General features: G+C 42.4%; 1 protein-coding gene across 1 annotated transcript in view; it reads left to right on the top strand.

Annotated features, from left to right (window-relative positions):
- Positions 1–25171, top strand: part of LOC144828286 (uncharacterized) — a 55910-nt gene that overhangs the window by 9282 nt on the left and 21457 nt on the right. Inside the window, exons 2-4 of the mRNA XM_078686368.1 lie at positions 1112–1231; positions 2013–2168; positions 21381–21530. Coding sequence (XP_078542494.1) covers positions 1112–1231; positions 2013–2168; positions 21381–21530 — 426 coding nt within the window. The remainder of the gene's footprint in view (positions 1–1111; positions 1232–2012; positions 2169–21380; positions 21531–25171) is intronic.

Here is a 25171-nt window from a genome sequence, read left to right as displayed (position 1 = left end):
CATCACACACTGCTTTGCACTATGGTGCAAGTGCGTGCGCATGGCACAAGGTAGCCACAAGTGCTCCAGCACAGGCAGAGAGGTAAATAGCACAATAGCTCTTTAGATATGGTGCTGGTCTGCTCTCTGCCTTTTGATGATACACAGATCATCAGCTTTCGTTACTGCTCTGTTTTGGGCCACATTTTTGTTAATCTGCCCCTCTATCTTTAATTAAATCTTCTTATCTCTATTGCCCTTTTTCTTTATTTTCTGTCCTTCTCTGTCTACCCATTTCTGTGTTTATGTTGTTCTCTTTCCGTCTCAGTCTTTTATAATATTATAGTGCCTCAGCTTTTGCCCATCTCTCCCCAAGTGCATTTTGTTTTCATTTTTCTTCACTTTTCTACTCTCCAAACAGCGAGAATTGTTGCTACATTTTAAAATGTTCCATTATATTTAGTACAATTGATCACCAGGGGCCGTATCACAGAAATGCATCTGGGTGCAACACGTGTTTGTGCCCATTGTGTGTGCTCCTGGTCCCTTTAGTATTACAGAAGGGGCCTCGGATGCAAATGAGGGAATATCTCTGCCTCTGTGCCCGTGTTGTATCAAAGATGTCAGAGGCAGAAACGCAGTCCGGAGGTGACCTACAACGTTGACACTGTCAGTGCGTCCCTACATGGCAGCCCTCTAAAGGGGCTCGCAAGGACTCCCCCAGAAATCCCCTCTCAGGCGGGTGCTGTCACTCAGCACCCGCCTGCAAGGGGTTTAATAATCTCCCTTAAAAGTACAGACGCTTTGTTTTTCACATGAATGCACAGCCCCCAATACAACATGATTTTGCCGCTGCCATGGGGGCAGGGCATTCATCCTAATACAGCACATTTTCCTTGTTTGCACCAAGTCCACCTTTTTAAGGTGTGCCATTCGTAAGCAAAGAAATTTCACTGTATGTATGATACAGCCCACAAACTTTCTTGGCTTCTCTGTATTCCTAAACCATTTCAATGCAGAGTGAATGGGCCCCACTCTGTGGTTAAAGCATCTATGCTTGTTTTATACTTGTTTTTCTTCCTGTTTGAAAGTACAATTATTCTCAGATCTCTAGATTGCATTTCTTTTCCAGCAGATTGCCTACTTTGCGAGCAGTGTCTTGTTACCGGCACCACCCAATGCTCTGGTATCTTCAAGCAATGTTCTCCTGATGTTACTCACTGCATCAAAGGGCTGGAGAACAACACAATTGGTGAGTGTCACATACCTGTACCGTGACTCAATCCTCAACATACTGGCCAAATATATTTCTTAAGAGGCTATTGCAGCTGCACCACTGGCAACCACTGTCAGCACTGCCAGACACAAGTATCAACAACACCTACTACCATTACATTTCTAAAAATATGACAATTTGGAGCCAAAGCTGTAAGAAGGGCTTGAGTAAGCACCCTGGTATTATTATTTTAATAATCATGTGCTGAATTGTTAAACACTTTGCTAATGGGCTTTTTTTAAAATATAGAGTGACAGAGCCACCATGTGATGGATTGTCATTGCATACATGTGCCTCTGATATGAAATATGTGATGGTGCCAATCACCCTTCAAAATTTCCTTCCATTGCATCCACATGGCAGCAACTTGTGATTGACTAATGAGTGCTTTCTGGTATAAATTCCTCAACCTTGCCAGCAGCAGTTCTCTTCCTTGCCTGTTTTCAAAGTACTAATTTGCAAACAGCCTCTAGAAAACAAAATTGGAGGTTTTAATTGTAGAAAAGGTAATAAAGGCATGAGAGGGGCATCAGTGACAGAATTCAATTAAGTGAGCATTGTTGAGGAAGGTGCGAGATGTGACCGTTCACAAATGTTCAGGAGGAATTTTTCCCCAACATAAAATGGCGTTTGCTAAAACACACTCTACAAGTTACTTTGACACACCAAACCCTTGCTTTTTCAAGGGGCAGCTGTTTGAGCCATACTGCTTACTCATGTCTGCTCTGAAACTCACACTATGCATTTCTGCCAACAGGGGGTGATGTTATTCTAACGGCATTCAAGGACTGTCTGGATCCTTCAGAAAAAGCAGCCTGTGGTAGAGAGTCCTCCATGCAAACCTCATTTGCCTCTTTAAGAATCATCAGAACTTGCTGTGACTCTGACTTCTGCAATGGAGGTGATGTGCAAGGTATGTACGTTCATGACTCTGACATCCGTTACACAGACAATACAAAAAATACATGCAGTCTCCGACTCCGACATCAGAAACCAAGGATATTTGCAGGGTATATAAAGTCTGTAATTCCTATATCTGTAAAAGAGGCAATGTGGAGGGTACATACAGACAGTGACAACAACATCTTTAAAAGAAAGTAGGTATAGGTGCAAAGACATACAGTAGGTAGAGGCTGTGGACTGCTTAAATAACGAGGTTTGAATGAGACCAAAAATGTTGGGTGTATGGTTTATAATCCTTTATGTAGCATGTAGTTCTTGGGGGAAATTCTCCTTAGAATTTTGCTGAGTGAAAAAATGGCCTGTGGTGATCTCCTGCCATCTCCTGAAAATAATGTGTATGATTATATGCCTTGAACATATTATGGGACTAGAAGTCAGAAATCTTTTATTTGCGTAGTTATTTAAAGCCATTGCAACACAAGTATCAAAAATTCTTAAAACAGCCTTAAAAAACACTTAAAATAGGTCTTAAAATAGAAAATTCATTATGAAGAACCTCAGCAAAGCTGGATATAAAGCTTTCCTTTTTTCACTATCTGTAGTCCTGGACTCTATGTTAGAAAGCTCTAGTCCTGTTCAGCCGGTTACTGTGATTGCCCCAGGGGCTCTGCTTGCTCAACGATGTAGCACTAGTGCTAGACGTTCATGTTCAGTAAGATGACATTCAGTGTCCATCTGCTGATCAGCCTACTTCTGTAGCATTCTGCCAGTTTTGGCATTTTGTGTTCGGCCACTCTCAAGAATCTCACAAATCTGCAGTTTAGTTGCATACTTGATGGATTCAAACAGGCAAGCACCTCTTGCCTTCTGGTACCAATCCCTCCCTGCTTAAATTGGCCTTTGAGAAGCGATTGACGGGCGTGTTGCAAGTCTTCGCATAAGCAGATTACGTGAAGGATGTCACCATTGCTGGAGTTACATCGCCTGCAGGTCCCATTGCCATCCTTCCTCTGCCGTGTTGGTAAGTGCCACGGGCATGGCAGAATCCCTAGTCTGTACTTTAAAAAGCTCATTTTTATGGCTCTGGGGTACCCCTGGTTAAAGTATGTGTGTGGCATTAGTGATTTGTAGGAGTTTAAAGTCATCCATGCATGTGACCTTGTTCTCTAGTAAGGAAAGTGATTTGACATTTTTACAGACTATTTTTTTTAAGTTGCTGTGCCCAAGCTGTTTGTCCCAGATCTCGGAGAGTTTGGTGACCTCCAAAGCTGACTGGAGGTACTTTCTTGCCTCTGAAGTGTCTCTGCTTTGTATATCACTCCATAACAGAGAGTTTAGTGTGTTTGTGGTAGTGCTTCTTAATTTGTGACAGCAAATGATGTAAGCTCTTTGCCTGGCTAGATCTTGTTTCTGCAGGCCGAACTCGTCTTATTTGAGCTGGAGATGTATAAGTCGGGAGCGAGAACATTGTTCTATAGGCCTTCACCGGTATGCTGTCCAGATCCTTTGAGTCCCTTTCCTTCATCGCCTCGCTGCCATAAGTGATCGAGGGCAGCAGTTTTGTCTTGATTACCTTCAGAAGTGGGGTCATGGCCGGACTCATCAGTTTGTTTGCCAGATTTTTCATCGTCAAGGCAATCAGTGCGCCTCTCCTTCTTATTTCCTGCTTCTGGTGCGCGAAAGAGCCTTCTTTGCCAAATATGACTCCCAGGTATTACACTCGCGAGCTGGGTCAATTGTTGTGTCACCGAGCACCCAGCATTTGCATTGTTTTTTGTTGGCTTTTATAGACATTGTACGTGTCTTACTAAGATTAATTTTTAAATTATTTTCCTTGGCGTAGTTCTTCATTTCAGTAAGAAGACGTTTACGTCAGATGTAAGTGTGACTGAGTAGCACAACGTAGTCTGCATACAGAAGGTTGCTCAAGGTTTTTCCGCCTATCCTTGGGGAATGAGAATTGCAGGCATCGAGCACTTTCGATAGATCCGCCATAAAAAGATTGAACAAGGTTGGTGCAAGCACGCACCCATGTTCCAGGCTTTGGTAGTTTTTACTTTTGAGGACAGGTGAGTGCCGCTTCCTAATTTCACCTGCACCCAGGTGTCCATGTGGAAGAGCATTAGCATATTTAGAATTTGCTGTGGTAGGCCCCATTGCGCTAGTTTCCCCCAAAGTCTACCTCTCTCTATGTTATCAAATGCGGCGCTGAAGTCAATATAGCACAGATGTAAGGGAATCTTGGATGTTTTTGCTGCATCAATAATTACTGACATGGCAATAATATTTGTTGATGTTCCAGTTGTTTTTCTAAAGCCTGTCTGATTCAGCGAAATTATCTGATTTGACTCAGCCCAAAGTGTAAGCTCCTTTAATATGGTGCCGGCAAAGTATTTTGACTCGTTGTCAATAAGGGCGACCAAGTGATAGTTGTTTGGTACAGCCTTATCTCCCTTTTTGTGGATTGGGACAATCATTGAACCCTGCCAGGAGTCTGGAATTTTGTTTTATAATCTGATTTCCAAAAATAGTGGTTGCATGATGTCGGACCACTCTTTGTTCTTTGCTTCATACAGGGCAGGTGGTATGCTGTCTGGGCCCGAGGCACCTTCTTTTCTGCCTTTTGCTATCTGTTTTTTGATTAAGTCTGACTGCTGGCTCTCATCTAGAGTCAGTAGAGTGTTCCGCCCACCACCAGGAACATGAACCCCTGCTTCAGTTTCCAAATTCACCTCAGGGACACTGTGTACCACTGGAGCTACCTCACATCCTAGAACCTGCTGGTGTATGTTAACCCCCTCCAAGTCGGGAATCACATCCCTGGGTGTGTGCACTACTCCTACAGCACTGGGTAACATCATTTTGCTGCCACCATCTGAGCCGGATTCCACCTCCAACTCAGCCAAGCTTATTTTCTGGGCTACACACATTTCTTGTTGCTGGGCTGAGACACTCATGGCCGTAAGCATCTCGAGCTCCAAATCAAGCTCCCTATGCACCCTATCTCTCTCCCTGTGTTCCAGCTCTCCTGGGGACAGGCCTTTGGAAGAGACGCTACTGCCAGGCGGGAATGGTACCCCTTCCTGGCTGTAAACAATGGCCTATCCAGCTGCCCATCTGCATTCCCAACTGGCTCCACCACCAGATCAGAGGTATTTATTGCTTACATCCAGGCCCTCAGCACCTTTTTGTATTCATCCTTTTTGGCAAGGTCTTGGGTAGCAACTTTTACACTGATATCATCATTTCATCACACCTGCTATAGTGATGCTAAAGATGCGTAAATCATTGTAAAGCTTGAACTCTAATTATTTTTCATTTGTTCTGGATTCCAGAATCTTGTGTTGCAAACAATTGATCATTTAATGTATGCAAAACATCTGTTAAAAAAGGCAATTATTGCATGGGGCAACTTAGATATTCCAATGGGTTATATAGTGATATTTTCCTGTTATTACTTAAGAAACTATAGTCAAACACAAATGTGTCTACCATACAGCTTCCTATTCTGCTGACGTGGGGCAGAGTCACACAAGAACATTTCAAGGTACTGGCAATAACTTGACAGATCACTTTTACAGCAACATCCACTGCTCACTGAACACTCCATGAGGACAGACAATGCTCCCATCAGCAAAAACATCTCACATATAATGAGCAAGAGTTACAGCTCAGGAATGGATCAACTACTGAGCTTTCCACCCATTAGAAAGACACAATTTGACAATACCTCCTTCACAGTCATCCAGTCAGCCAATGATTTCCAATTCCAAATAGAATGATAGGTATTGGTGTGTTCATTAATACCACTTTCTACAAATTTGTAAGCAGATAGTCTAGGCTGCATCTAACCTCGCAGTCTCAGCAAAACAACATAAATTTGCTTAAATATTCAAAGGATTTTTTTCTATAGCGCAACTTGTCACCTATGAAAAGCATGTCAATCAAACTATGAAAAATGCTTTGAAATCTTCACTTGTAGGACATTTATATCCAACACTTCTGAAACAGTATCCTCCTCAAAGAGCATATAAACATGAAATGTGAGTGTTCTGAAGCCCAATAATCATGTAATATAATACAATATATTCTCCACGTGTTCATTACTTGCAACATAAACAATTGAGTCAAAAGGCAAAGGTGCAACTTAACCACTCTATCATGCAAAGCCTCATCAAATTAGCCAGGGTCTTTGTGAAAATCATGGAAGAAGTCAACCCAGATGCAAAGATGTACAGCAGGAAGTGCCTGTGGACTGCTTAAATAAGGAGGTTTATGGTTCATAAACGTTTAAGTAGCATGTAGTTTAATGCAATTATAATCTTTCTGGTGGAAATTCTCCTTAGAATTTTACTGAGTGGAAATATGGCCTGTCTGCATCGTCTGGCGTCTCCTGAAAATAATGTGTATGATTATATGCCTTGAACAAATTATTGCGCTAGACAGTTCTTCCACAGTGCCAGTAACTGGACTATAGAAAACAGTAGCCCCAGCAAAGACACTTAAAGAATGACTGTCTTCTTCACTTACTCTACTCTTTCAGGTGATGTCCATCTTCCCAGCGGTGATAGTGTGGTAGTGACATTCTTTAAGCTCATCAAGAGTAACTTTCCCAAAACATCAACACAATCATGGTAACCTTTCACCAATTACCTTCCTGGACTGCTTTTAGACGTTAAAGGTTCCAAATTAGCTGTTGACTTCTATAAGCGTCGTAATTCATGCATTAAGTGAGAAGTTAAAGCCAGAATATGTTCATGACAAAGACCTTTATGGATACGTTAATTTAGATATGACCAATGCAGGTCATGTGCGTTAACACCATATTGTCGTTCTCTGGGGCTTTTGTCTAACATCTAAAGATAAAAATCCTGTCTCCTACAGGATAGGCTCTTCCTTATGTCAATAGGGCCTGTAGGAAATAAAATGATGAAAGAGTCTTCGCCTATTGGTAGTCAAAGTAGACTGTCATCAAAAGAAAGGGAAAAGTATTTGGGCTTTTAGCTAGGTCCAGCGTACCTGCCCTAAACGCAATGAAACAAAGAAAGAGTATGCAGTTCCTAGGTGAAATATTAGTCACCGAAACCTACCAGGACAAGTATGTCCGGTGGAGCATGTAAAACAGGGGTCTTAAAAGAGAGGAGGAGGGGAATTTGTCCTTTCGGAACTAGAGCTCTCACACACCCAGCAAGCTAGGTGTCATGCTTCCTCATTTGAGCCTGCTCCTCGTTGGGTCGGCGCTGCAATGCCCAACAGGCACCCTTAAAGGGGCTCTTTATCGGAGATCTTTTGTTCCTAGCCATAAGGGTTCAGTGGGGATGAGGGGGCCTAGTCAGATGTAGATGTAAGTGAAGTGTTTAAAAATAGGTTAAGGATTCCTCTGCAAGACTTTATTCTGTTGGGTACCTTACCTAAATAAAACAGAAAAGGTGGGTAGTGAGTTCTAAAAACTAGGTGACAGAAACCCTACTCTACTCCATGATGGTCGACATGTTTCTCGCCTTGTGATTGTCTATATAAGATCATTGGTGATTCTTCAGGACCATGAGAAAAAGGACAATTCGTGAAAAAGAGAACTATCTACATAAAAGAGTGGTACGTGTATTTATCCTACTTGCCACTGTCAAAAGCCTAGGAGGATCCTCGTAGGTGATGGAGACAGCCTGAAATACAAAACAAATCAGAGAGCTAAAATACATACACGCACCGCAATCCTGAGTTTGTGCATCACAACTCATGGGATATAGTGCCAGTGATAATACATAGAATTAAAAAAGATTCTTTGTTCCAGTGGGGTGACCCATCCCTTGGTGCCCATCTGATTGATAAGACGTCTGTGCAGAAGGAAGAGGGAGCAGATTCAACACCATAGACTAAAGTTAAAATCCCCTGTAGACTGAACCTGCTAACACATGCTTGGGTGAAAAACTCACCTAAAGTAGTGTGTGTTCTGGCCTCGTCTGGGGCAGCGGTTTACAAGACACTCAAACAGTAGTGTCACTACAATCAGGGCAAAAAAAGAGAAGTATTGAAAACAGGATGCAAAAAGGTACTCAAGCATATGGTCTGTGAAGACCAGATGGACCCGTGCCACAAGGGTCGAGGAAACTGTGTCCAGCATCATGAGGCCAAATGGGTCTTGAAAAAGATACGGTGCAAGAGTAGGGGGATAATTGCAAAATAGAAACCTCTTGGAGCCTCAGTACTGGCCCATGTGCGAGTTCCGAAAAGCTGCGCCGGGTGTCAAAGTCCGGTTTCACCTCGAGAATCCAAGTCCGCCCGAGGTGAAACCGGCATTGTTGGTTCACACAATAGAGTCAAGGTTTGCCCCCGCTGGCCTGGCGGGCTCGTTAGGGTATTGTGACGCCAGGGAAAGAAACTCTGGTGAGGGCGTGGGAGTGGGAGCCAAAGCAATATACAGGTAACTCCTGGTCTCAGCGTTCAAAGACCTAGTCGGAACTGATCACTCGACTTACCCCTACCACTGCCCCTCAGGAAGGTAACGAGGGCTACGGAGGGAAGGTTTATGTGTACTCCATGCTCATAGGCAATGTGATTGAGGGGGAGTGGCCTTGGTAGGAGACAGCGTAGAACGCTATGTGACATGTGTGGTCGACTAGAATAATGGCAGGCATCTTGGAGTTCCGAAAGGAGGAATTCCCCTCCTCCTCTCTTTTAAGACCCCTGTTTTACATGCTCCACCGGACATACTTGTCCTGGTAGGTTTCGGTGACTAAGATTTCACCTAGGAACTGCGTACTCTGTAGTGTAGCTCCTATTTTCCCAATAGGCTCTGCGCATTGGAATAGTACCTACAGCAGTAAAGGCCTAGGCCAGACGTTAACTAGATCTACTACTGTCGATACTAGACTTAATTTTTGGGTTTGCCAGCTAAGCTCAGAGTTCGCTAGAAACTTTCTCGAATGTTCAAGGAAGGATTAACTTCCCTGATTAGACAAGAAGGGATTTAGTTTCTGACAACCATAGAACATGACAACTTTGCTCTCCCCTAATCAAGAGTCAATCTCAAGAGTCGTGTGAGCACAAGGCAATTATTTTACTCAGTCAGTACGTGCATTCTTAGTCTCATCAGAATGTAGAGAAAAGGAAGAGACGGGCGTGTTCAATAAAAGGTGTTATTTATTGATCAGTCTCTTTTCTCGTACAAGAGAAATGGATCGATATTATTGCAATACTTATAGTTAAGTAAAGTGCATACGTTAAAAGCAATAGTACAAAATAATACTGTAAAAACATTGATATGGTTTCTGAGCCATATGATGTTTAAAATGATTAAAATATATTTACATACACATATACATTTGACTAAACGCACTCAACTGGTGTTTCTAAATACGCCTACCCCGTGTACCTGACCTAAGTCTAATGCGTGGGCGGGAATAGAAAGTTACAGTTTAAGTTAAGTTTGTTTTTGCCAAGTGAATAACTAAAGAATTCTCTAGGAGGGGTTATTCAGTTCTGTACCTGGAATTTAGGATGAATGAGGAATGGTATCTCTTTCTCTGCTCTCGATATTCCAGGCTGCCTGCGAGGGCTACCCGGAAGCGCCGGTGCTGGGTCTCTCGGCTTGAGATAGCAGCGCGTCTCTCAGCGCGTCAGGAAGGCGGGGCTGCTGCCTGCGGGGTCTGCTTCTGCTCTCTGCTTCGGCAAGGGTGGCTGCTCCGTCTTGTCACCACGCGTGTGTTTTGCATAGGGCAAGGTCGGCAATATTTATACCTTAAAGGTGACGGGATTGACGTAAGGATGGACATAGGTACGTCAATAAAGATGTCATACGACTTGCTCGTTAGCACATTCTTTACTAAAGTTCTCTGTGAAATCAAAACAATGGCCGCACGGATTATCCAGGTTGTCATAGGTTTGATTTGTTATGAGAACGTCGTATGCCTTATCAGGGGCTGGAGGAATGTCGCTTGTCTAATTAGATCTCAAGCGTTATGACCTAATCAGATAACACGTTCCTGTGCCGTAGTGTGACTGCGTCAGATAACGGTATCTGCATCATGGGGGTTTTCTTGCCTCATGGGCTGACTGTTAGTTAACTAGCTAGTAAGTTTAACCAGAATAGGGTCAGGAATAGGGGGATCGATTCAGAACCTATAGAAATACACGACACCCACTCCACGCTAACTATGGTCATATCTACTAATCTATGCATAGTATAACATAGTACAACATACTATAGAGGATAGTGTATACCTTACCACCCCAAAATACATAAATGCATTTTGAAATTTTCAAATATACTGAAAAATTGCAGTCATATATATTGTATGCACTTAAGCTATGAATTAAATGCAAAAGTAAACACGCATTTTATGCATTATTGCTTGTTGGTATATGAGAAATACACATGAAATGGCTCTTAATATGGCTATACAGAAAAAAAGTCGAAACCATTTCATCACATAAAATATATTGTGAACATACCAGCGGGCAGCTAAAGTCTATATAAAGTCTATAAAGTATCTAAAAAAATAGAAATCTTAGTTCTCTAGGAATAGTTTCTTACTTTAAGCAGAAGATCAGTGTCCCGGGAAAAAATATATAGAAAAATATTTTAGGGGCTTGCTGAAAAAAGTTGCTGTCCGTGAACTGGATTGTAATTGTTCATGTGACTTTATTTTTAAAGTTGAAGGCCGAATTCAGGGAACGCCGTGTGCGAGTTTACTCAAAAGTCTCTATTTCTGTTCCGGAGAGAACATCATATCATTCAGGCTTTCGAAAAAACTGTCAACAGCTTCATGGGAAAGTTCCACTAAGTCGGAAATAGGGGTAACCATGCATTCGTGTGCATGATTGTCTCCATTGACATTCTGATTTGCATTGCTGACAGAAGGTCGTACCTGTTCGATGCTGCTTTCATCTTGAACTTCACTACTCTTCAATCGCAGTGGTGAAGATTCCAGGAATGCCGTCATCAGAATTGGCAGCCTTTGAGGGCAGCACAGTGCGTGAACCTTGGTAGGAACCAACAGTGTATCTGCATCCACCGGCGCATCCGATTGTAGCGTCAGACAGGTGTCTAACACGCATTCTTCTCCGCATAGCAGACACCTTAGTACAGGTAAAACACACCTTTGCCACATTGGTCGAAATGATAGAAACCAAGTCATGTTCAGGTCTCTAAGCCGGGAGAGTCCCAGGATTTTTGATATCCGGTCCCGGTATCCAATGGCTAGGATCGTATCTTCCATTGTCGTGAGATTTTGTTCAGTGACATGGGTTGCCATAACGAAAAATAAGGACTAGGAATAGGATTCCTGCAATTAGTCCCAGGATCAAGGGAAGTTCGCCAAAAATCGAATGGACGAAATCTGGAAAAATACCCAGTATGGCTTTGAATGGTGTTAATGCCATCGAAAATACTGTCTTAAATACCTTTGAGACCCCAGTGGTATCAGAAATATTTAAGATTTCGCTCAGGATTTCCGCGAAATGTACGGGGGAATTAGTTGATAATAATGTATGTATCTCTGCAGTCGTCCTTGCGACTTGTAGATCATACGTTTCTTTTGATGACGTGAGCCTTGTAGGCGTCTGAAGAAGCACTGTTTTCATTCTGCTTAAAGTGTCTATTCGAATAGAAGTAATTTTCAGACCGGGCCATGCCCTTGCCTCCCTGTCTGGAAAGGAGCTGGGGAACAAAGAACGTCCACAGCACTTGACCTTCGCCGTCGTAGTGACGAGATAAGGAGTCCCGGGCATAAGACTACAACATCTGCGGTCTACAATAAGAATGTAACTCCCATTATAGAGTCTTTGAAAGAATGGTTCTATTTCAGTTGCAGGTGCGCCTTGCTGGTGACATGAAAGGTTGTATGAATTCCCTTCACAGGCTCCGTGCAAACTAATACCGTTACACAGAAGCGTGCCGCTTAGTGACATAGCACAATTGTTGCCACTAAGAAACACTCTCTGTCCTTTGTTACTGACACATGCATGTGAATAGGGCAGGTTCCAAGTTGTTTTAAGGTACCCCTTTCCCAATTTCTCGTACATGCCAGCCTGTATATATTTTTGGCAGTATTGAAACCTGAAGGTTGAGATTGGAATATTTATGATTCCGTGGATTATCCATTCACTGACAGGTCGTTCTGACATTGTCATTGGTAATCTTTCTAGTTTTTCAATGCTCAAGATTGTATAATCAGCACCCTTCTGCGCCATACCGATTTGTCTATCAGTAAGGTTAAAGATTTGGAATAGTGACGTTGTGTTGATTAAACGCCAAGGCACGTAGCCTGAACGCAGATTTTGTAACGTCCAGCCAAGCTGTACAATAGAACGCAATTGTGACTGACCATGTTGTAATAACAGTAAGTCTTGCGATAATATATCGATTGCTGAAGACACAATGCTGTCCAATGAAAAAATTCTGGAGGACAGAGTCATTAACCCATTGTCCACTACAGAAAGTGATTTTTCCAAATTAATACGGTCAATTTCCCGTATTCTTTCTGCTGTCTCAATTTGAGTAACCTTCCAGGCCTCATTGTATGCTGCATATACAGAGGCTGCTATGAAACGCTTATGACGCTGTTTGCGTGGTCCCAGTATGAAATCACGCAAGTCAGCACCATCAGTAAGTAAAGTTAGGTGTTGCTTAATTTCAGGCAGTGTGGAAGTTTGTAGCCATTGAAGGCATAATTTGCCCACACTGTAGGTTGTTATTATCCCTGGGTGATGTCTTTGGGGATATCTAGGGTCTGGCCTGGTCATTTTGAAACCCTGTGTTTTATTCAGGAATCTATCTTGACAGTTATTTGTATCTGTGGGCCAGATCAACCATTGTTTCCAATCAGGATGTGTTCTGTTTTGGTTAAGTATATGGTTTATGTCTATTTCTTCATCTGTATCAGAGTTATTGCTAAACATTGTTGGCTTTGGAATAGACAGGTTATTTAAATCTTTGATTTTGGCTAAGCCAAGACAGGTAGTTTGTTGAACAGTGTCATTTAAAAATATCATTTGTTCTGGGATCATGCAGGCTCTAAACAAAGCTTCTATACCCTGTACTTGCCATTCTTTTGTACCCCAAACACTTTTCAAATCAACATTTTTGTCCCAATAATCAAATCCAAATGTATTCATTTTTTCAAAGAATGAATCTGAATATATCAATTTTGTGTTGGTTATCATGGTTTTCATCCCTGTCTTGTTTGACAATTTGTAATAAAATGTTTCAGCATTAGTTATGTTAAAACCTGAAAAATATGAATATTTGTCATAAACGGTTCTAGAGCTCCCTTTTGGAGGTGTAGCACAATGTTCCCATTGATTATAATTTAAAACATTTCTAGGTTGTGCAGATTTATGCAAGAAATGGTTACCATAATGGTTATAGCAGTACATGCTGTCATAATTTGTAGAACCCTGCAAATAATCATGTTTTGTAAATTTAGCAGACATTACTAAGTCAGACATCATATTGTTAATACTTTCAAAGTCCCAATCATCAGCAAATGAGTTTGGTTTTGCAAAGTCACTCAAGGAGATCTTGATTTGGTGTGGATATTTCAGGATCTCGACCGGACCATAAATTTCATAGTCAGTGTTGTCCCAGGCTACCCCACCAGGTATTGGAATTGCTGTGAAGTTGGCTGAAGAAAGTTCTGAAGAAAGTTCTCGTTTCTCGACGTGTGAAGATGTGTGTGGTTTGAGGACCAAGTTGATGTTCTGACTTGCTGTGTCCATTTTAGCATATTTTCCCTCAATGAAGCGTCCCAAGGTAAATACCATGATGAGCCAAAGTATGAGGATAAATGCACCAAAACCCACCCAAAATTCAATCCATGGAGAAATCAGATATGTTTCTTTTAGTTATTTCAAAAGTTCCTTCGCTTTGTCTTTAAAGGATTTTGATGATGGCTGTGTCTTTTGTTCGCTGAAACCGTCAGAGGAATCATCGAAGTTGATGAAGTAACCGGATGCAGTTCTGTCAATTGTTCCAATTGGTTCAGGATTTTTGTTTCTTGCATTTTCACTTGGTACTTCTGTATAGATTGGTGTGTCTCTGCTAAATGTCTTTATTTGGGTTTTCAGAGGTCTTAGTTCTATTGCATTGTTGCATAGTCCTTGTTGTTCTTCTGTAGGCGTTTCGAATGTGATGAGCCTCTTTGATAGGACCTCTGTACTGGTAGCAAACCTTGGTGTTCTGCTACTTATTGGGAGTCCACTTGGCCTACCGTTGGTTATCGGCCACATGTTGTGGTTTTACCAGGTCGATGGATACAACTCGGTTCTCCTTTTTTCCCAGCAAGTGGCGGTAGTACAACTGATCTTGTCCCGTTGACAGACAATACAGGAACTGCTTTTCTGTAAGAAGGCCCAAATTCCTTCTTTACCGCGATCTTCTCCCTGACTAGATCCCCGACTTTTGGAATCCAGACAGGTCTTGCTGGGACAGGTGGTGAATCTTCAGTGGTCGTTTGCTGTTCTTTCAACTCTATGTTGCTCAGGTCTTTTCTTGTTTTGTTTAAGTCCTGCAAAATAGCCAAACGGTCTTTGACATCAAAGCTTTTTTCTGTTACCACTGAAGTCTGACTATCAAGGTCAGAGATCAACATCCTAGTTCCGAATAATAATTCGTACGGACTGAATCCCTTCAGAGAATTTCTTGGCAAGTTATTTAGACTACGTTGGACACTTATTAGATGTTTGACCCACCCAGCTCCCGAACCTAATATCCTTTCTATTATAGATTGCTTTCTGTCTTGGTTTTTTCTTTACACCATCCCATACCCTCAGGAAGGAAGTGAGAAGATTCCCGCTGGGCTGTGCTCATTTGGCCATTCTTTCCCCCCCCCAGGCTGGATTGCCTGAGAAAAAGAAAAAAATGGTCGAACGTAGCATGCTCTTAGCGTATATGCCATTTAGACTCGCAAATCTTGTATAACAGTCCGGACGTCAGCCGAGTGCTGTGGATCTACATTATAAGTGGGAACTAGCCTGTATATGTTAATCGCAAGCCATTCTTTTTAGTGGTGATGTTATCTGCCTTGATACGACGAGGTATTAAACTGCTTCTCTCCCCACTGCGATCTCTGTTGCAGTTTGGGCAGTTTTTTACAAACATGGTGTAGTGCAGGCTCATGCCTGGCCACCAGTACCGTGATTGTAATTCTTCCAGAGAATCTTTTAATTTAAGGTGTCTGAGACCCTCGCCCATGTGTGCGTCTGCGATTAACAAGTTTCTCCTGTCCATGTTTGGAATCACTCTATCCCCCACTCCAGGGATTCGAGCAAAAGGAATGGAGTTTGCATCTATGATGTATGTGTAATTGAGTGGATAGTTGATCGGTAACGCCGAGCAGTCGCCTTTTGATGAAGTTTTTACTGCCAGCAATGTTTCGCCGTCAATGTATTTTAATGTACGCTTTTTCGATCTACGGGAGCCGGTTTACTGGCTGCCGCTGCGGCTGTTTCAGCCAATGAATTCCCTACAACGTGAACGCCATCACGTTGATGACTCAGTGAGTGTGTCACGTGAGTCTTTGGTAGTTCTTTTTTCAAAAGAGCTACTTGTTCCCAGAGCAGTCTCTGTTTTATTGGTGCATCTGTGTCATCTTTGTAACCGTTCTGAATCCATGTCTGCAAATCCTTGTTATATGCTTTGACGCAGTAATATGAATCTGACACTATAAGTGTCGGGAATTCGCGATCCGCATTATCTAGCGCCATTTTCAAAGCTAATATTTCAGTTTGTAGTTCTGAATTAGTTTCTACTGAGTGTGATTTTGTTAATAGAGGTCTTAGTTTACCTCCGTGCCACACTTCTTTTGTAATCTCACATGTGGGATTGTATGCATGTTCTCCCCAAACGGAGGGTTGAGCATGTCCGTCTGTATAGATTACACAGGCGTAATGTCGTAGAGGCAGAATGTCGATTGGCAGAGGATACGTTTTTTCATATTTTAGATTTTTTAATTCTTCTAGTTCTTAAAAGACTGTCAACCAGGCAATACTTGATAATTCATATCCTCCGTACTGGATTTTCAGATGGGCAATTCTGGATTTTTTGAAGTTGAATTTGTAACCCTCTGCAGCGAAACCAAGTATTATGGTGTTCACTCTTTTCAAGTGAGTCTCCAAGTCATCATCTGTTAAGTAAATGTCATCGACATAAGATAATGCTTCATCATCATATAGTTGTAGTAATTCTGTTACTCTCGCTGAGAATACCCCCGGGCTGTTCTTGTACCCCTGGGCTAACCGACAGAATTGTTTTTGAGTGCCATTTACTGAGAATGCAGTTAAATATCTGCTCTCTGGTGCTATGTTTTGACAAAAGAATCCATTGGAGATGTCCAAGGTTGTTTTGTATTTTTTGCGCACTATGTTATTCATTAGTGCAGCACTGTGTGAGTTTTGCACTGCAAAAGTTTTGCAACATGTGTTAAGGTGTCGGTAATCCAAAACTAGACGGTACGAATTGTCTGGTTTGGAGACCGGAAACAAAGGATTGTTCATTTGTGAGGTGCAAGTTTCAATCACCCCCTGGTATTCTAGCTGATCTAGTATTTCATTTACTTGTTTTTTAGCTTCTTGCTTAATTGGGTACTGCCTTTGTGCAGTTGGTTGTGATTTTAACTGGACTTTGTGAGGAGGAGAATCCTCATCCCATCCTACATGATTTTTATATAAAGCAGGTGCTAAGGCCACTGCCCACTTCCTAGCAAGTGTATATTTTTTATGAATCGGTATTTGATTCGAGAAGGCAGGCATAATTACTTCTTCGCCATGAGGGCACTCCCTGACAAACTCTGGTGGCCAGTCTTTTTCAGCTAAAAGGATGTCATAACCCTTTGAGAGGTTATCCCAAAATAGTCCCCTTATTTTCCTAGTCTTATCTCCCTCTATACGTAATGTTATCTCGTATATTTTGTGGGGCTTGCTAACTCTGGTATCTGCAGTTTCCACTTGAAGGTATTCATTCGTGTCCACTGTCTCCAGATGATCCATAAGGACTTTGCGAGCTATGCTCACCTCTGCTGCGCTGTCTAGCATTGTCTGAGCCCATTCTCCGTTTTTCAGTTGTGTCCTCAGTATTCTCGGCATTGTTAACTACCTTGATACTGGCTACCTTCTTTTTTGGAAATTGTGATTTCTTTTTCAGTTGAGCAGGTTCCTTGTCTTTGGACTTGGCGTGCTCTTCTGATCGTCCTCTTCTTTCCGATTTCTGCGAGGAATTCTGAAAAGATTGAGAGGGACGTGTATCAATGTCTTGATATCTATCAGGTTTTTTAATATTATCCCTATTTCTAAGGTTATATCTATTCCCAGAGGGTTCACTCTGAAGTGACCTTTGTCTCGGGTTTGGAGATTTCTCTCTTCGCCTAGGAGACCTTCCTCTGGACTGGAATTTCTTTTCTTTTGGATTGGATTGTTTGTTTCCATCCCAGTTCTTTTTTGGTGAATTATTATTATTATTAAAAAACATTTTTTCTGGACTTGTAGTCAGTTGCGGTTTTACTGGTATTCCACCTAGACTATCTCTGCCTAGTTCTTCATAGGATTTTTCTATGATTCTGGCAATTTCAGCTGGTTGGTCTGCTATATCTGTCTCTTTTAACCTCTGGCGGATCGCCACGTTTGCTGCTTCACCCTTTATGTTGGCTAGTAATATAGCCGAGACCTGCTTGAAGTCTTTTAGTAATTTCATACCAAGAGTTAAAGCAGGTTCTGGACCATATTCATCTTGAATTTGTTTTAGCACATCTGGTATTACCGAAATGGATGGAACACCGTGCGTTTTTGTGTAGATGGAAGCAAAGACTGTACCCCAAGTGTCACAGTCCTCAATGTGTGGTGCGATTCCCATTGGGAGACATATAGTCAGAATTCTGTGTTTTTCTAATGGGGTGGTGTCAGGAAACACCGCCTCTATTTGGGTAATTTTCTGTGCCAACCAGAATGGTATCTGTTCCCGTTTAGCTGGAACTTTACCTAGGCAGGATTGGATGTTCTGTGGTGTAATTTTATTTGTGTTCCCCTGGTGAGGGGTCAGCTGTGGAAGTTTAATCGCTGGCTGAATTGTTGAAGTCCGCATTACATACTGAACTAATTGTCTGTGAATTTTTAGTAGTTGTTTTAGCTGTATTAACAGCTCTGCTGCAGGCATTCTTTCGATGTCTGGATATGGTGTGTATCCGGCTAAGACCGGCCACGTTGCTCCTGGTCTTCCTAAAGGACCGAGCCTTGTAATGTGATTATTATGTTTTAGGGCGCCATCAAATAAGAGCAAATGCTCTTGGAATTTGAGTGGTACTTCCACCTCCTCGAAAGGAGTGTACTCATTAGGAGGTTCCTCTACTTTGTAATAGTGGAAGTACTTTGTTATAGTATTAGCTGCTGGAAAATGTATCCATGTATAGTATACCTCTGTCTGCCGATATTCGTGTGCCTCGATTACGAATATGACTGTGCCACCTCTAGGTGTCAGTCCATTTTCTATAAGTTTTAAGGTTATGGATCTTCTTTTGGCGACCGGAATGAGTATTATATCCGCGTCTGCTGCTTGCATGGTAGCATCAGCATCTGCTATTTCAGTAGCTAATCTAGTAACCTCTCGTTCTTCATCGCTGTCCATTTTGCTGACAGGATGGTATTATGTTTATTTGCAGATCAGGTTTCTTTATGGAAACAGAGATTAGATGCACAATATTTTGGAACTGTTTTATCCTTCAACGTTGACTAGACCAAGAACCATACATAGGAGTTCCCTCCTGCGAGGTTTTGGAGGATATTATAACCTTTCACCCACTCCAGACGTCTTTGGAGTATTTGGGAAAAGGGGTCTGAGTGAGAAAGCACGACTGAGTTACTCTAAATGTCTTACGTTAGTTTTATCGCCCTTTCAAAACACGTTGGGCGCCATGTAGTGTAGCTCCTATTTTCCCAATAGGCTCTGCGCATTGGAATAGTACCTACAGCAGTAAAGGCCTAGGCCAGACGTTAACTAGGTCTACTACTGTCGATACTAGACTTAATTTTTGGGTTTGCCAGCTAAGCTCAGAGTTCGCTAGAAACTTTCTCGAATGTTCAAGGAAGGATTAACTTCCCTGATTAGACAAGAAGGGATTTAGTTTCTGACAACCATAGAACATGACAACTTTGCTCTCCCCTAATCAAGAGTCAATCTCAAGAGTCGTGTGAGCACAAGGCAATTATTTTACTCAGTCAGTACGTGCATTCTTAGTCTCATCAGAATGTAGAGAAAAGGAAGAGACGGGCGTGTTCAATAAAAGGTGTTATTTATTGATCAGTCTCTTTTCTCGTACAAGAGAAATGGATCGATATTATTGCAATACTTATAGTTAAGTAAAGTGCATACGTTAAAAGCAATAGTACAAAATAATACTGTAAAAACATTGATATGGTTTCTGAGCCATATGATGTTTAAAATGATTAAAATATATTTACATACACATATACATTTGACTAAACGCACTCAACTGGTGTTTCTAAATACGCCTACCCCGTGTACCTGACCTAAGTCTAATGCGTGGGCGGGAATAGAAAGTTACAGTTTAAGTTAAGTTTGTTTTTGCCAAGTGAATAACTAAAGAATTCTCTAGGAGGGGTTATTCAGTTCTGTACCTGGAATTTAGGATGAATGAGGAATGGTATCTCTTTCTCTGCTCTCGATATTCCAGGCTGCCTGCGAGGGCTACCCGGAAGCGCCGGTGCTGGGTCTCTCGGCTTGAGATAGCAGCGCGTCTCTCAGCGCGTCAGGAAGGCGGGGCTGCTGCCTGCGGGGTCTGCTTCTGCTCTCTGCTTCGGCAAGTATGGCTGCTCCGTCTTGTCACCACGCGTGTGTTTTGCATAGGGCAAGGTCGGCAATATTTATACCTTAAAGGTGCCGGGATTGACGTAAGGATGGACATAGGTACGTCAATAAAGATGTCATACGACTTGCTCGTTAGCACATTCTTTACTAAAGTTCTCTGTGAAATCAAAACAATGGCCGCACGGATTATCCAGGTTGTCATAGGTTTGATTTGTTATGAGAACGTCGTATGCCTTATCAGGGGCTGGAGGAATGTCGCTTGTCTAATTAGATCTCAAGCGTTATGACCTAATCAGATAACACGTTCCTGTGCTGTAGTGTGACTGCGTCAGATAACGGTATCTGCATCATGGGGGTTTTCTTGCCTCATGGGCTGACTGTTAGTTAACTAGCTAGTAAGTTTAACCAGAATAGGGTCAGGAATAGGGGGATCGATTCAGAACCTATAGAAATACACGACAACTCTTTCTTTGCTTCATTGACTCGAAATACACTATCATGCTGTCCACGAGAACAGACACTGTCCCTCTCAGCATACATTTTTTTTTATTCTGCCTCCATAGGCGTACTGTTGCCGTTTTCATCCTGGTGATTGTTCTCAGGGTGATCTTGAAGAATAGGAATCTGCTCAATCTAAAACCTCCTCTGATATCAGCTTCTCAACAGCTTCTGAATGTTTTTGAGCAGCTGCCAGTATGGACAGTGTGGGCTTCAGATTCTGCCTTGAAACAGAGGCTAGAGAAGAAGTCAAAACACAACCTGCTGCACCTCCTCTTGCCACTTTGTCTCTTTTCCATGATACACCTGTCTCTCTATGGGCAGGTGGGCTTTTCATAAAGCTACCTGCTCATAGTATCTAAGACATCAACAGGAAATTGGACATACCAAAATAATTGGCTTACTTACCTGTAACATTATTACTTTTTGAAGATGAAATCAAGACTCCTGCTGTGTGTCCATTGTGGTGCCTGCAATGATGTGCTGCCTAAAATCTGGAGCCTATGTTCCCCTTAATTTAAAAAATCTCTGTATGCTGCGGCCTGGGGCATAAACACATTCAATATATTGGCATTGACACTATTTAATTAAACCTCAAGGGTTCCTTGCACCCTGATGCATGGCTGACATATGCCCTCACATCTCCCAGACATGGATAATAGAATGGTTCAGGTCTAGTGAGTTACTCAAAGCACACTAAATTCTGCAGCGATTAATTGGAAAATGTTATTCTAGGCAAGCATTTAGTCAAAAAATCTGTGCCTCATGAGATAAAACTAACATTTGTTTTATTTTTATACAATGTGGGGTGTTTAATGTTTTTGCTGTTAGGTTGGGGGAACTTAGCCTCAACTTGGCACACCTTCTATGAACAGAATTATGCCTCTTATTTCCTGTTCTGTGTTATTATAGTGCCTGCTGTAGACGAGAACCCCAATGGATATAAATGTGAGGATTGTTTCACCACCGAGTCTGCGGACACCTGCAAAGCAGCTGGAGAAGTTCAGTGCACTGGGGAGCACAACACCTGTGCCACCGTCACTGGAACTGGCGCCAGACCTGGTGAGCTACATGCTTTTCTAATCATGAGTTATAGATCCCACTGCACTCATCTTCTTGCTTTTTGGTTCTTTCTTTCAAACTAAGGGGCTGATTATGAAGTCTGTGGTACCCACACCGATTTGAGGTCGGTGTCGATCTCACTGTCATCTCTAACTGTTGTCAGATTGTCGCATTAGGATGTGGTCAGTCCAAACATTGGACGGGGGACTGATCAACGCTTCCAACCGGCTCAAGGAGCCCATCGGGCAGTCCGTCCTATCGCATTCCCCCAAATGGAGACGTGCCTTCTTAGGCCCTGCGATGGGTTTTATGATCATTCTCTCTGCCGGCCATTTCACGTCACGTTCTTCCAATGTGAAAAATGGCAGCCAGAAAGGCATTTTTGGGGCCCCTCTCCTCGTGACCCTCTGCGATGGGCCCTAAATATCCCTGAAATCTGCTGGTAGGCATAGCATGGCACCTACCAAGGGGTGCAGTGATGTTTATAAACGTGCCTCTTTGCATTGGGGCTTGCCTCAATATAAATAGACATAATGCCAACCTCTTCCACAGCGGTTGGATCCTAATTTGGTAGGTGAGACCACTGACTTCTTGTCAGTTAGTCCAGTTATAACAACGATGCGGTCGGACGCTCGTCTGACCACCATCATAATCCCACCCTAAATGCTGTTCACACGAATTAGTTGTAATTATTTATATAAAATCCAAAAATGGTTATAACAAACATAAAGTAGAAATCATCACTCATTGACCAAATATACCCTGATGATGTGGTATTTGTATAGTGCAAACACAGACAAAAAGGCACAAAGGTGCTCACATGGTCCAATGCAAAGTAAACTAAGGCAAAGCTTCAGAGCGTCCAGTCTTAATTAAAAAAAAAACAGTGTGTAGTATCCTGCGTTTGCTAATGTTATGTGTTGTACTCCTCCTGCTCTGTCAGTGTTTGTGCAGCAGGCCCAATTTAATGTTTGTGTCATGATGTGCCTCCGAATGTTGGGACTCTGAGAGGTGAAGTGGAGCATGGCCTGAGCAGCATACAGGCTGGTCCTGGTGGGGCTCTGATCTACAACATTAACTACTTGATGTTCTGAACGTCACTACTTGTTATCTTTATGAATAAAACATCCTGAATTACAACCTACCTGCGTGGACCTCCTCAATACATTTTATGGCGACGAGTTGGCGAAGAACTTACGTGGAACAAGCATATATAAGGTGCCAGAAGAACACAGGTGGACCTGGAGATGGTGCAATCTACAGAAACTACGGTGGCTACTACAAAAATGTACAAAAGCGGAGGTATCCACAGGAGAGGAAACATTCAAGGTGGAGACAGTGACAGTTTCTACAGTCTTTTTCAAAGTCATAGACACTTTGCCTGGTTTCAATATGGCCATGAGAGGTGTCCAGGATGCTGTTGTGGTATTCACCAGTGAAGTTTGAACAAACTTTATCTACACTGTGACTCTGGTTTTATTGTGATGGGGTGAGAGACGGAATTGTGTGATGGTTTCACTATTAGTATGTTTAAAAGTCAATGCTTGTCTATACATGATTTTTTTCAATCCACAATGTATTGTACTATTTTAGGAGTTGATATGTACACCTTATTCTTCCCTACATAGAGAGGCTAATGGGTTCTTGCCCCATTTGCTCTTAACATACTTGCCTACATGGACTACATAATGTGATTTGGGACTCTCGGTACACACCTTCTGGGGTACATTGGTCATACCACAGGTGTACATTTCACACTTTATTTTTTCCTTCACAGGGATGGGAATGGGAACTAGCACCATTTGCCCATATACTCTTGTTTAGGAATCGGTGCAAGCCCCATTTTCCCACATATTCTCGCCTACATGGGCTACACACGGTTCTCCCCCTTACACAGGGCACCGTTCCATGGGTCTCAGTCCCATTTACATGTACACAGGGCACAGTTCCATGGGTTATAGTCCTATTTACATTTACATTGCTACCCTCACTCAAGGTACGTCTTATGGGTTTTAGGCCCATTTCTACTCTGCAATGCATTTTACCTCTACGCTGGGGTTGTCCTTTCACAGGCTTTCACATTATGGGTCACAGTCCCATTCACAGTGCTCCTCACACTCTTGCATAGGAATAGGCAACGGTCATGGCTTCAGTCCTATTGGCTGATATTGTCTTCCTACATTGAGTTTCATTGCTGTTTTGTTTTACGCAATGTTACGCTCATACTCTGATTTGTTTTGTCGTTTTGAAAATGGAGAGAGGACTAGTGACACTGTATGCATTTACATTGCTTCTTCTCTGTTTTCTCTTATGTTCAGCTTTCCTCATGATGTCATGCATAATTATCATCCTAGGCTTCTGGATTTACATTGCTTGTTTTCGTCCTTTGTCTCCAGCCTTCCCTCATTCCTATTTTCATTCAATTTCTTCTCAGTTCTGGAGGAGATCCGTTATTCCCACTTCTTTGTGTTTGTGTAGGCTAGTGTCCAGTTTGCGTCATGCCTTGTTCTTCCTTCCTTGCTTGCCTGGCCAGTGGGTGCATTCGGGGGTAGTCTTTGGTGCGTCTATATCTAGCTGTTCTCTTGTTTGTTACTTCGCATTATTTCTCCTTCCTTCTCTAGTCTAACTCCTTGTTGGAGGTTATGCAGCATTTCCATTTGTGTAGATTCACTCTTTGCTTCTTTCATCTATCTCTGCACTCTCTCCTGCTTGGTACTTCTGTGTTTCCGTATTTATTTAGTTGTCGGTGAGTTTGGGTCTTTCCCACTGGTGCAATCTTGCTCTTTGCTTCCTCTTCATCTTCTTCGACCTGACTGTTCGCTCTGCCTTGCTCACACTTTTCCTCAATGTTCTCTCTGTTACCCCTCTGTTCCTTCCTAGCTATCTGTCCTTTGGTCACGCTCGTTAGATTTTTCATATCTTACATTGTTCTTCTCTTGGAAGACAAAGGGGTATGTAGTATCCTGCATTTGGTAATGTTATGTATTTTACTCCTCCTGCTCTGTCAGTGTTTGAGCAGCAGGCCCACTAGAATGTTGGTGTCATGATGAGCCTCGGAATGTTGGGACTCAGAGAGGTGAAGTGGAGTGTGGCCTGAGCAGCAGGCAGGCTGCTCCTGGTGGGGCTCTGATCTACAACATTAACTACTTGATGTTCTGAACTTTGCTACTTGTTATCTTCATGAATAAACCATCCTGAAATACAAGCTACCTGTGTGGACCTCTTCACTGCACAGTGCTATCCTTACAAAAAGTGACTAAACCCAGGAGAAATATTCGGTTTCTTACATGGGTGAGACAACATGTGTTCTAAAATAATGCCCACCCACTGAAAGGTCCCTTTGTAGCATGCTTTATCATTGGGTTCTTCCCACCCCGCTGCGGGACTCGGCATGCTACGACCTACGGAGATGTGGGAGCACTTATTAGTTGAGTGATTTTATGTGTTTGATGTGAGCGTGGAATGGTCAGGATAATAAGTGAGTTAAACAATAACTGGCTTTGTGGAAAACTAAACTTTATTACTCCCTACAGCTGGTATTATTAAAAGTGGGGACATGGAAGAAGAAATGCTGTAATGGGGAGTTTCCTCGCGGGTCTAAATGTTTTGTAACCTTCCCCTAAGCATCTCTTCAGGACGAG

The sequence above is a fragment of the Lissotriton helveticus genome, chromosome 4_1 (genome assembly GCF_964261635.1).
Source record: "Lissotriton helveticus chromosome 4_1, aLisHel1.1, whole genome shotgun sequence".
Taxonomy (NCBI): domain Eukaryota; kingdom Metazoa; phylum Chordata; class Amphibia; order Caudata; family Salamandridae; genus Lissotriton; species Lissotriton helveticus.
The sequence above is the reverse complement of the archived record's forward strand: the minus strand, read 5'-3'. Positions and strand labels throughout refer to the sequence as shown.